This window comes from Lipotes vexillifer, unplaced genomic scaffold (assembly GCF_000442215.2).
Source record: "Lipotes vexillifer unplaced genomic scaffold, Lipotes_vexillifer_v1.1 scaffold666, whole genome shotgun sequence".
In the NCBI taxonomy this organism is placed as follows: domain Eukaryota; kingdom Metazoa; phylum Chordata; class Mammalia; order Artiodactyla; family Lipotidae; genus Lipotes; species Lipotes vexillifer.
Genome location: NW_006787408.1, coordinates 1,102,522 through 1,116,503, shown reverse-complemented (window position 1 = coordinate 1,116,503; position 13,982 = coordinate 1,102,522). Strand labels below are relative to the sequence as shown.

General features: G+C 38.3%; 1 protein-coding gene across 1 annotated transcript in view; it reads right to left on the bottom strand.

Annotated features, from left to right (window-relative positions):
* The window catches only part of CAMKMT (calmodulin-lysine N-methyltransferase), a 430,251-nt gene that overhangs the window by 54,290 nt on the left and 361,979 nt on the right, over positions 1–13,982 (bottom strand). Inside the window, exon 4 of the mRNA XM_007459962.1 lies at positions 2,789–2,849. Within this exon, the coding sequence (XP_007460024.1) occupies positions 2,789–2,849 (61 nt within the window). The remainder of the gene's footprint in view (positions 1–2,788; positions 2,850–13,982) is intronic.

Sequence of the window (13,982 nt, the reverse complement as noted above, 5' to 3'; positions counted from 1 at the left end):
TGAACCGCCCCCATAAAGAACAATTACACAAAGAGCATTTAGCAATTAACACTTAAATCACAATTGACCCCAACACAACACAGTGAATAAACAATGCAGGGACATAATATGGTTAAGCCAGCAAACCCAGGCTCAAGTAGTGACTCTGACTTCACCTCTCACAAGTAAAGCAGCTCAGAGTTAAAGCTGACAGTCTGGGGGGGGTGGGGGGGTACAGTCTGGCACTCTGCACTTACCTTCCTCTTTGTGCCTAAATATCAGCCCTCAATGTGTGACATTCTTGCCCGGGCCCAGGGCTCGCTGATTGGAGCTCCAGGCAAGCTTAAGCACAGTGAGATGAGCAGATGCCAGACTTCTAGGGCAGCTCTGCAGCCCAATTCAATACTGCCCTGTTCTTACTTTATATGCTTAGACTCTTTAAGAGATCGTTTCTTCTTCCCAGTTTGGGAAGTTTATTTCCTCAACAGGATAAAAAAAGAGAGAAAGAGAGAGACAATCAAGGGAGGGAGAGGTGAAAAGAGAAGGAAGAGGAGGAAAAGAAGCCAAGCAAGGACATTCATATTCTGAAATACACATAATGAGTATTTAGTTGTTCAAAGCAATTACAGACTGGTTGGTAAATATGGACCCACAGAGCTTCAAAAACTACATATTATTGACCCCATCTTGTAAATACATATTGTTAAAACACACACCCAATCTTATAAGTATATATTGTTAAAATGATCACTAACGGCTTGTCTGGAATCATAATGGGCTATTCAGGAAGCATATATTGGATGACTTTTATAAAATGAGAATAAAATGAAAAAACCCATATTTTCTGGGTCTACCAAACATCTTCAGCATTTCTTTAAAAAAGGAGTTTTTTCTTTTTCCTGAATCCCACCCATGGGTTTAATCTATAATGCACATTGACAGTTGAAAACATTCATTTCCATAGCATGAATCTGTAATAGTAATTTATATTTTACAAATACATATTGTCTTGGGTATATAAAATGCCTTTAAAATCAAGGGTGGGATGGCATCTTTAAATAATGGCTGTGGGGTATTTATTTATCAAATGTTCTGTAGTGACTTCCCTAGCAGAAGTTTAAAGAATGTCTTTATTGTTTTTTTTGACCATCACAATCGGTAAGGATTGATTGAAGCTTCACTTTTGTTTCCCCAAAATCAAAGTGAAATAAAATGCCTTGAGTGGAAATCAAAAGCCTTTGACATATAGCAAAAAGCTTGCTGTGCAATATTAGTGCCCAAAGGCAATTCAGATTTCTTTTTCAGAAGCAACATGTTTTCACCATGACCTTTTTTCCCCTTTCCTCCCTTTGTTTCTTTCTTCCTTTCTTTTTTTTTTTTTTCCTTTGGTAACATCTTTATTGGAGTATAATTGCTTTACAGTGGTGTGTTAGTTTCTACTGTATAACAAAGTGAATCAGTTATACATATACATATGTTCCCATATCTCTTCCCTCTTGCATCTCCCTCCCTCCCACCCTCCCTATCCCCCCCCCAGGTGGTCACAAAGCACCGAGCTGATCTCCCTGTGCCATGCGGCTGCTTCCCACTAGCTATCTATTTTACTTACAAGGGCAGAGATTTTTATGTTTATTATATCCTAAGTGCCTAAAATAAAGCTTAGCCCATAGTAGATACTCAGAATGTTTGCTGAATAATGCATATTGTGAGCCTTTCTTAGTTTTCCCCATTCTAAGTTTTATTCAGTGTACACACTCTATTTGCTTAAGAGAGTAGACTCAGTCCTGCAGAGTTCGGTCTTTACCATACCTCCACACAGTATCTGAAAGGTTTCCAAATTCCTCCTTTCCCAAATATCTATTCCCCCTGCTTCTGTCACTGAAGTCTCATCTTCCCTTTATACATTAGCACTTCAGTACTATATCTGTTGTATAGAGTACACTGCATTACTATCTTCATAATGGGATAATCTCTTTATTTCTCTTTCTTCCCTTCTCTTTTATCCTTCCAAATGTCTGCTCTCAATAATGTCACTGGCTGGGCCGTCTATTAATGAATGGGCAGAAGACCTTGTTCCTGGTTCACCAGCTCTAGGATTTAAATGATGTCAGCAAGGGAATAAAGAGGTGCTCAGGGAGGCCTGATGACTCCATTACGGACCAATCACGTTCCCAAGAGAGGCAAAACATGTGACTGCTACCCAGGAGGCCAAACAATGTCATACACCTCCAAATCCCCTTACAGAAATTAAAAAGCAAAGACCAGCGTAGCATAAAAACTGCAAAAAGACAGCTGGCCAAATCTTTATACCTCCTAGATACTGTTCCAGCTCTTGTAACTGAGCCATTTAACTGCTCTGTGTGGTGATTAGTAAAATAGATCAGTCCTATTCTCTATATTCTTTTTTTTTTTTTTTTTAACATCTTTATTGGGGTATAATTGCTTTACAATGGTGTGTTAGTTTCTGCTTTATAACAGAGTGAGTCAGTTATACATATATATATGTTCCCATATCTCTTCCCTCTTTGTCTCCCTCCCTCCCACCCTCCCTATCCCACCCCTCCAGACAGCCACAAAGAACCGAGCCGGTTTCCCTGTGCCATGCGGCTGCTTCCCACTGGCTATCTACCTTACGTTTGTTAGTATATATATGTCCATGTCTCTCTCTCGCCCTAACACACCTCACCTTCCTTTCTTATATATATATTTTTTTAACAGTTTAATTTGAAGAATGTAATCATGGCAATCTTTAATATGCAGACACAGTACCCATAGTGCACTAAACAAATTTTTAGGTGCCGCTTTGTACCTGAATACATCACTGTGCTTGAGGCAGTAGTAAGCCAAAACCTCTTCAGCCGGCCAGATGCCTGGAAAACACAAGAGGATATAGGCTTTTTGATTACAGAAGTTTCATCTACAAACACTCCTTACAGTCATTCTCTTAAGAAATGGCTTTTTGAAAATAATGTTCAGTACAAGCTATTTCAACTTGACTCAAACTTACCATAATTATTACTAGTAACGTCATATCACATGCATTTCTTTTGTTGTTGATTAAAACTCTTTTCCCAGGAAAATAGGATAATATCCTAAATAATTTTTACTAGATTTCAGTCACAACGAAACAGTAAAACAATAACAACCAATATTACAAATATCCAAAATTAAATTTTAAATGGTATTTCAGGTAGATCTCACTCTTGTACACATGAATCTTCTTTTTGGTCAATTCATAAGCATCAGTTGAAGACAAACTGTATATGCAGCTCATATTCAGCAAAAATAAATGGAAAAATCATTTGCCAGAGCAAATAAAACCACTGAGGTCATTATACCTTTTTGTTTGATTCCATACTAATGTTTTTCAATATGCATAATTATTTCATTTCTTCAATAAAAAAAATCAAGCTGGAGTATAAAATTGAGAAATTTAAATTTCACCAACTTTAGTACATCTTTCAATTTAACAATAATCCTACCCACTAAATTCCATGGAGGGGCATTTTCTAAAATCATCATCTGTAAATCATTTATTTAGAAGACATATAGTTTTCATGAATGAATATAAATTGTTTTAAGAGAAGACAGACATGCTTGGAAATTATAGTTTCTAGTGGTTATCCCAGGATTACAAGTGCTTTTAATTTTTTTCTTTATACTTTTGGTATTTTCCAAAAACTTTTACCATGACTATATATTGCTCTTATAATCTGAATAAACTATACCCTTATAAAAATTATGTTTTCCCCATGTGGTCAGACTTAAAGATCAGGCAGGGTACCAGGCATCCTGCACCGCCTGGGGCTGAGAATGCCATGTGGTCTTGGGAAAGAGCAGGGAATGTTCCTTGCCTTAGCACTAAGCACTCTTCTAATGGGTCCTGATGCAAAGTTGAAACACCTAACGTGACTTAATTTTCCCAGATGAATCTCCAGCTTCAAGGAGTAAGAAATGCAAACATTTCAGAGAAGATGATGTCAAAGAAATGGTAAATAAAATCCTAAGAGAATCAATGGATAGACATACAAACAGCAAAGAAATGACTCTATAGAGCATCTGTTGCAGGAAAGTCCAGTCAGGTGTACTCACTAACTCAGTCTTCCTGGCATTTCTGGTAGAAATGACAGTTTGGGGGAGAAACAAAGTAAACCAGCAAGAAGTGTCTGTAGTCATATTTAGAAGGAAAGTCAGAGAAGCAGTGGAGTGCAGCAGTTAAGATCACAGGTACTTAGGAACCAGACTCAGTTGGGCTCCAGCCCCAGCTCTGCATTCCCTAGCTGAGTGACCTTGGCTAGATTACTGAACCTCTCTATTCCTCAGTTTCCTCATCTGTAAAATAACATTATTGTAATATCAACCTTACAGGATTGCTGTGAGGATTAAATGAGTAAAGTATATGAAATGTATTTAGAACAGCTTCTAACTCATAACAAGCTCAAAGAAAATGAAAGTTGTTGTTAATGTTTTTCTCCTGCAAAGGAGGATAAAAGAGTGGAAGAGATAATATGTGAACCCCAAACAATTATCCTAATAACCAGAACACATGGAGAATCTTTTTAGCCTGCTCCTAATGATTAGCTTTGGCACGACCCCAGAGTCCTAATACCTGGCCTACCTCCACACAGAAAGAACTCCAGAAAGACTAAAACACATAATAAAATTCTCTGAAGGAAGAGCCCAAGACAAGAGTTCCACACCAAGTGAATATAATCACCACAATAATGAATTTCTTTATGCCTTTAGTAGATGGTTTTGAGGTTTTAAAAAATAATGATAGGGGAAGGGTATTTAACTAAAATTCAAGCCTTGATTAAGTACAAAAATTTGACTTCTAAAAGGCATAGTCTTTTACAATAGTTTTATAATTTTCTCCCCAAAATTACAGAGGTTGATTTTTAACTAAATTAAATACAAAAGGTTCAAAGAATAAAGTTTAAAAATCACCTAAAATTCCACCACTAGTATATAATCACTGTTAACATTTTGGACATCATTCCGAAAAATCTCTCTAGGCATAAATGTATTTTACACAAGTGGGATCTTCTCATGAATGTATTCAATAATCTCATTTTGCCCTACTCAGTATGATGCATAGATTCCCATGGAAAAAAAAATACTATACCTGCATCATTTTTAATGACTGCCTAAATATTTTATGTTTGCATCATAATTTATTTAACCAGTTTCCTTTTGAAAGACATTTAAGTTAATTTCTAAGTTTTTGATATTATGAGATTATAAAGTGGTAAAATAAAGACACATTTTTTTCCCCAACATATAATTTTTCTCCTTAGGTCAAATACCCAGAAATGGGAAATCTGGTCAAAAGTCAAGTACATTTCACATTCTGATATATCAAACTGCCCTCCCCCACAAAACTGTATCAAACTACGCCCCTAATAAAGGTGTTTACTTCCAGGGACTTCCCTGGTGGTCCAGTGGTTAAATGTCCATCAACTAAGGAATGGCTAAATAAAATGTGGTATGCCCATGCAACAGACTATTATTTGGCAATAAAAAGAAATAAAGTACTGATTCATGTTACAACATGGATAGAACATGAAAACATTATGCTAAGTGAAAGAAGCCAGACACAAAGGACCAGATGTTTATGTCTTATTTTTCCATTTATGTGAAATGCCCAGAATAAATGAGGGGTGATTGCTAATGAGTACAAGGTTTCTTTTAGATGTGGTGAAATATTCTAAAACTGATTGTGATGATGGTTCCACTACTCTGTGAATATACTAAAAAAATAGTGGGTGAATTGTATGGTATGTGAATTATATCTCAAAGCTGTTATCTTAAAAAGTTTTCTCATTCCATTACATGAGAATGTAATGGTCTTTTAAAAAAGATTTTATTTTTAAAGAAATTATACACAAGGGTGTGGGAGGGGGGTGGTGGGAGGGATGGGGGGGAAAAAAACAAACAAACAAAAAAAGAAATTATACACATACATAGTTTAAAGAGCCACTGAGTTTTATGAGAATGATTAAGACAAAACAGTAGTACCCAGCCCGCCTGCCCAATCTTTCTCCTTCCTCAGGAATTACGCTTTCAATTCTTTTAGCTGATTCTTCTGGTAATTACATTTTTCTACATATATGTTTATAATGTTACTTCTTGATTTTTCAGGTTTAGGCAAAATCTAATGACCCCCATTATGGAAGGTAAGCATTTTTTGCCTTTATCTCTACTCCTCTCCCCACACCACACATACCATACTCCTCAACCATCCACCATCACCATCTTCCTAATACAGCTATATTATAATTTGGTAAGGTCACTACTCATTGTCAATTTTATTATAACCATGAAAAAAAAAAAACAACTGAGCTATGTTGTAAACTAGGATTGGTTTTTCTCTCATGCATAATGTTTCTCCCATCTGGAGTTTATAATTGTCATTTTTTCCCTCTCATTTGCTAAGATTTTTTATTCAATCTCAAAATCCAGTTGTTGATTTCCCCATTCAATACAGTCACTCACATGAGGTATTCTATCAACTTCATTAGGAAATATCTTCTGTGTTTCCTGACCTGCCTAGGTCTGGACTGGACACCCAATATACTTAGTGCACCAGTGTAGCTGTGATCTCCTGAAATCCATCTTCCCTATCATTCCAGGCTTCCTTTTGTCCTTCTGCTGTGTTCCATCTCTCGTGTCCTCTATGCTTTGTCTTCCTTTCTTGATTTACTTCCTCATTTTAGTGTAACACAGGCTCCGGCAGCTTCTTGAGAAAAAGTGTGTGGAAGGTAAATGTTAGAGAGCTTAGATGATTCAATGGTGATTTCAATCTGAAAACTCCACGTTTTTCAATTCCTGAAAAAAGGTTCTTGGGAAGTTCCATTGATTATTTCCTTACCTTCCTTTTTATGTCTTCTTTCTCTGAAACTTATGATTTGGATGTTGAATCACCTGAACTCATCCTCTAATTTTTTTATCTTTTCTCTCCTGCTTTCCATCTCTTATTGTTTTCTACTTTCTTGGAAGTTTTTTCAACTTGATCTTCCAGCTCTTTTATTGTTCTTTTCATTTATGCTATCATTGGTGGTATTTCTCTGAATATTTCTTTTTCAGAGCATCTTACTCCTGTTTCATGAATGCAATACTTTTTAAAAATTACCTGAAAATATTAATTATAGTTTAAGTTTTCTTATCTTTACATAGTTTGCCTTCCTCATGTTGCTTTTTTCTGTTTATTGGTTTTGGTACCTGTCCCATTAAAAGCTTTCCTCAGATACATCTGGTAGTTCTTTGTTGTTTACATAAACATGATTGTAGAAAGATAAAAAGCTGATTGGAGGTGAAGAGGGCTGAGGAGTGTGGGTGGGGTGTGAGTGGAGAGGCTCAGCAATCAGTCAGCTTACATTAACCTAGTTCCTCCACCCTGCTTTTGGTGCACTCTCTGATTTCAACTGTGCCTATTGTCCTCTAACCCAAAAACCCTTGATTTAACCCTCTCCAGAGAATAAACCTCCTCTTCTGTTGGCAGTACAGAAGGGGAAGTTACCCAGTAGCCTGGAATGGGGAAATTACTGCTTCTTAACCCATTTTCAATCAATCCTCCTTATTTTAGTGCCCCCTCAACTCCTACTTTTAGAATTAACTGGTGACACCAATTCCTGAGCCTTTCAAAGTTTCAGGTATGAACTGGGTTGGTTCTCAACTTTCCCAATTGCTGGCTTTCTAATATCTGCTAAGTCAATGACGTCTCATCCATGTGCTTCTTGGCTTCCAAAATTATATTCTATGTTCTCTTATTTTGTCATCCTTGTGGGTTTATGTCTTAAAAACATCCCTTTAACAGTGGTTCTGCTTCATGTAACAGAGAGAAACTCATTGGAAAACTGATGAGAATAATTTTTGGAAGGACACACAAGCCAAGGATGCTAATGGCGAGGGTTTTTTTTTTTTTTCTCAAGATTTTTATACTCCATTAATAATATTGTCGGGTTCTATCAATCAATTATAGGCACTTTTGCTATATTCTTGACATCATCTGATGAGGCAGAGCAGAATGATCATAGTGGCATTTACAGCAGCTGAAGTATTGATCCCCCCCATATAAATGTTACAAAACATTTATATTAATGGCTTATTCTAGATAATTTGTTTTCTAAAACACATGCCATGAATTAGGACACTTCCTTAAAAGTTATTCAGTCACGTGACTTCCTATCCCTTAGTGCTTTCTGTATAAATTGAATTACTTTAACTCATAGGAGAAAAGACCTTTTTCATCCATTGGACCTCCATAAAAGCATTAGCTAAACAAGAGTTCTATTTGGAAGAATATTATTCTTAGATTTCCATGGTCGTTTGGTTTCATTCCGTTTTTTTTTTTTTTTTTTTTGGAACAAAGGTTTTATTCCCTACAGATAGTTCTGTCAGAACTGGGCCTATTGAATCTGTTAGACTTCAGAAAACCCATAGTCAGCCAACACTAAAATATGAAAAAATTAGCTGTCTATGTAGAAGTAATGAAGGGCAAAGTTGGTGATGTGATCTATTTCATGTATGTAACCACGTTTTTCTCATCTCTGAAGTAGCTTGTTTAGAATTACTTTAAATGCCAAGTTTTGTGGTTAATTTAGAAACAAACATATTCATCATTAACCCAAAGGCTGAACAAATCCTAAAATTAACTGTCTGTAGATATTGAGACATGAGTCTCTATCCAAGCATAGGTCTTTCTAGATCACTTCCATTTGAGAGCTTTTTGCTTCCCTGTAGTCCGTGCTGTCAGATGTAGACAGCATCCGACAGGCAGCACTGCTGACTCCCTCTTCTCACTCTAACAGCTTGTACTTGCCCCATGATGACAACACACCTAGCTCTTGCGGCAGAGACATGGCTTTTCTGTGCTCAGCTGATGTTTGGACAGCAAGCAGCAGCTTTCTTTACCCTCCTCCATCTAAATGATCATGTCTATCATGCAGGAGTCAAAAGTAAGGCCTCTCTCAAACCTGAGACTTAAACGGAGAGCCCAGCACTCCTTTAGCTAAGCCGTTGACTCTTCTGGAAGAAGAAATGCACCAGTGGATATTACTAAAATGGCTGGAATGGGTAGGTAAACCTCTTGGACTGTTTTCAGTGTTTATGCTCTGTCTCCTTCTCCTTAAACATTTCTGCTTTGTCACTGATGCTTCAACCCAGATTAGAAATCCATAAGAAGACTACAGAATGCTCTATAAATATTTATTGGGCATCTGCTATGTTTCAGGCCCTGTAGATCAGCAGGGAATGATACAGCATGGTCACTGGAGATTCAGTCTTGTTAGGGAAGGAGACTATTAGAGACAGACAATTACACAAATAGTGTCCCTAATTATAACTGTAATAAATGCTGTGTGGGAAAAATAGAGGGTGCTTCTGAGAACCAATCATAGGGGACTTAACCTGGTTGGAGGGGAGGTTGGGAGGAGTCCATCAGGGAACACTTCCCTGTAGAAATGGCATGTAGGCTGAGACCCAGAGGATGAACAGCCAGGTAGAGGAGGAAGAGGGGCACAGGGCTGGAGGGAATGGTCCACAGAAGGGGAGCACCATGAAATAAAGCTTTGAAAAGAAGAGCGTGATGTTCCGGGAATGGAAACAGGGTCAGTGGAGCTGTAGAATAAATGAGAAAGGAATATGTAGGACAAGATGAGACTGGAGGGGTGTTTTGGGGCCAGACCCCACAGCCTCAAAGGCCATATTAAGAATTTTAAATTGCACCTTAAAATAAATGATATGTTTTAAGTGGCAGAGTGGTATAATCAGACCCACATTTTAGAAGATCAGTCTGGCTACTCTAGAGAAAATAGATTAAAAAGAGGAGGTGGGGGAAACTAGGCAGGAGACTACTACAATTACCTAGGTGGGTGCTGATGGTGGCTTGGGTGATGGTTAGTGGAGATGAAGAAAAGTGGAAAGATTTGGGCTATATTTAGAAGGTACACTGACAAGACTTATTAGTTAATTAGATGAAGGGGGTGGTAAGAGAGAGGGAAGTGTCAAGTGTGACTTAGGTTTATGGCATGAAGAAGTGGGTAGATGATGTACAGCACATACGTACAGGATTTTCCTTCAATTTTACAGGACCTCCTCCTCAGGCTGAATTCATGGTACAAAAACACAGCAAGCAGTCTGGGGTCTGATTCTGGGTCTACCACTAACAGTCTGTGTGATACTGGGAAGTAATTTAGCCTTTCTGAGCATCAGTATCCTCATCCACGAAATACTAGGCTTGGGTAAGCTAGGGGGCTTTCAAGCTATAAAAAGCTACAATAAAGAACCACACCTCAAACTCTAGAGTTCAGTAGAGTTCAGCTTGAATACTGGCTCTTACTGGCTATGTGACCTTGGGCAAGTACCTAAACTTTTTAAGCCTCATTCATTCATTGAACAAACAATTATTGGCAGCCAGGCGGGTTCTAGGAGTTGGGGATACAGCAGTGATTAATAGGGGCAATAAACAAAGTAATTTTAGATAGTGATAAATATTGTGAAGAAAATAAAATGTTAATGAAATAGAGAATAACTACTGGGGTGGGGCTGTTGCTACCTTAGGCAGCATTGTTGGGTAACGCCTCCGTTTTCTCATTTAAGTACAAGCAACAATGTTACTGAGTCCAAGCTCGCTCTGCTCGCTGCACGACAGGCCAAGAAATCAGAGACGAGGTGTTGAGGCAAGGAATACAACTTTATTCAGAACGCCGGCAGACTAGTGTCTCAAAATAACCATCTTATTGGGGTTTGGATGCCAGTTTCTTTTATAGCACAGAGATGGGGGAGGAGATGAGCAAGTAAAGTAAAAAGGCCAATGCCTCAGAGCAACTAAGCCCGTGCGCCACAACTACCGAGCCTGTGCTCTAGAGCCCGCAAGCCACAACTACTGAGGCTGGGCGCCACAACTACTGAAGCCTGCGTGCCTAGAGCCCATGCTCCGCAACAAGAGAAGCCACCGCGATGAGAAGCCCGTGCACCACGAGGAAGACCCAATGCAGCCAAAAAACAAATAAGTAAATTAATTAATTAATTGTTTAAAATTTAAAAAATAAAGTAAAAAGGCCATAAGATTTGCAAATATCCCTTGGAATGTCCAGCCTCCGGGAGGGGATGTGTTAATTTCTTCTTTCTTACAGCAATCTCCGTATGGACAGGGTCAGGATGTTTCCCTGAACAAAGGCACTTTGATTTAACATTCAGGCAGAGGGGCAGGGTTCCCCGAGGCAGGCCCTTATGTATAGACAGTATCCTTTTAGTGAACAAAAGCAGTGGAAAGCAAAGGTTAAGGTAAAAGAAACAGGTCCAACATGTAGTCAGATTTGGCTCTTCCCTGTTGCAACAACAGTACCTATTCATACCATTGTTGTGAGGATTAAATGAGATAATGCATGTAAGACACTTAGTGCCTGGGAGATAGCAAATTTTTTAATAATGTTTGCTATTGCTGCTGCTGTTGCCTTTGTTATTATTTTGACATGTTTCTATCCAGGGAATTTTATCAATCTTGATTATATTTTTATGACACTTTCAGGGAGGTTATTATTTCTAATCGATAACCCACAAAATCAAACCAAAACTGAACGCTGGAAAAATCTGTCCTAGCTATGGGAACTTTGAAAATCAATCCTAAGTAAGAATTCCATATATATGGACAATACTTGTTCTATATTTGTCCCTCTGCTCTGACCAATTAACAGACTTGCTCTGAACAGTAATTATTAAGCACAAGCCTCCCTGTGTTTGTGAAGAGAGATCATGGAGAACACGCGTACGTCTGGGTGAAAGGGAACGTCCGTGTAGCTCAGTACAGTGAGAGGGTGGACGCTCGCTCTGTGACATTCTAACGTTTGTTGAACGCTGACTGCTGCCCAGGCACTACAAGGTAGATGAGGAAATCAAGGCACTGAGAGGTTATGAAAACTTCCCCCAAATCAGGCAGCTATTTTGTCATAGAGTCAGAATTTGAATCCAGGTAATCTGACTCTAGAGCCATTATTCTTAACCTCTGTGCTATACTGCTGTCCACTAGATTGCAAAAACAAGGGTCCAAATGAATTGCTTTGCAATGTTATTTCTTCTGTTCCAGTGGAAGCCAACTGATACAGATAATGAGCATGTGGAAGTGAAGGGGCACAAAAAATTGCCCAGGTATTTCAACAATAAATTCTTCTAGGACTACAAGCTGGGTCGGCTTATGGGTGTGATTTGATTAGAAATGCATTAAATTTTAAAACTTAAATTTTAATTCAGATACCTATTAATTTGATGATTATGAGGTAAGGGAAAGCCGAAAGGAGTCCCGGCTCCAGTGTGAAGCAGAGGCAGGGGGGGAAAGAGAGTCTTCAGAGAGTATTTCCCAGACCAGAGCCTTCAGTCTGATGGTCAGTTTTAGAGCAGATGCTGCGAAATCAACTAAGTGACATGAGAAATGTAGACAGGACGAGGAAGACGCTGAAGCACCACTGCAAAAAAGGAACACACTGCAGCCACAGTCACAGGTTCAGCGGCTCAGACAGTGAAGATGTGAACTTGGAAGACAGCTCTGAGGCTTATTAGCTTTGCGACCTTAGCAAGTCACTTAAGCTCTCCTTGCATCAACTCCTTATCTGGTAGTAATAATACTGTCTAAACTGTAAGTATAGATGGGAATGTAATAGGGAAGAACAAATCTGACTCCAAATTCGATCTGTTTCTTTTACTTTAACCTTTGTATTCTATTGCTTTTGCTGCAAGTTAAGAATGTTGCCTATAGCCTGAAATATACAGGATAACACATCCTCAGGCTCTGACCTTTAAGGTATAACATTTTCCACTCTTATAGAGATAAAAAGTTGCAGAACAGAGAATAACACTTGCTTGTTGGAGGTTTACAGAAACATGTGACCTGACTTAGTGGACAGCTGCAAGAACAAAGGATTGGGACACCAAGAAGTTTACAATAACCAACCACACCCCCTCCCCTTTTAGTATAAAAGAAGCCTGACTTCTAATTTGGGGAAGACAGTTCTTTGGGACACTAGGGCACCATCTTCTCCATCTGCTGGCTTTCCAGATAAAGTTGTGACCCCTTGCCCCACCAACTCGTCTCTGGATTTATTGGCCTCTCGTGCAGCAAGCAGTATAAGCTTGGACTCGGTAACACGAGGATTGAATGAACTATAAGAGTACCAAGTAAGTGCAATTAGTGTTTGTTGTTGTTGTTGTTATTAGCATCACTTATTGAACACTTACTACCTGGCAAACACTGAGCTGTGTACTTTATATAGATTATCTCATTTAATCCTTAAAACAACCCTATAAGGTATGTACTGTCGTTATGGCCAGCTAAGGGGCACAGCGAGGTACACCAAAGCACAGAAAGTTTAAATGGCATAGCCAGGGTTTGAGCCCACCCTACTCAGTCTCTAAATCTCAGTCTCTAAAGCACTATACTAATTGCCCCAACCCTGGTGGCTGGTTCTGGAATCAAAAGGGCTAGTTTCTAGTTCTCATGACTCATTCAACAACAAATTTTGGGACTTTGGACAAATCATATTTGGGCTCTAGTTTCGAGAATAAATTGGAAGGGTCAAATTGATTTCTGAGGACCCTTCCAGCTCTAAATTCAATGCCTATAGATCGTTATAATTGTGCATTTCCAAACTAAAGCTATAAAATTGTTAGTGGGCTTTAGCCCATGACATTTTAAAGAAATTAGGTTGCTTAAAATGTTTTATTTGTCCTATAATTCAGGAAATATTTTAGAAAGGATTCAAAACCATCTTAGAGATCAAGTCTTCATAACATGTCCATTTTTATTGAATTAGAACTGCCTTTGTAAATTAAATCTCACAGCCTCAGAAAAGAACTACTCTACATCTATATATTCTATTTGTGATGGCTTTTTATTTACTTAATCCAGCATATTAATAACAGACAACTTCCTCAAGTCCAATTTTTCCTTTTCCAATACTGAGCACAGTTCTCAGATATATGTTGTAGTTTTTCCTCAAACATATTACTTC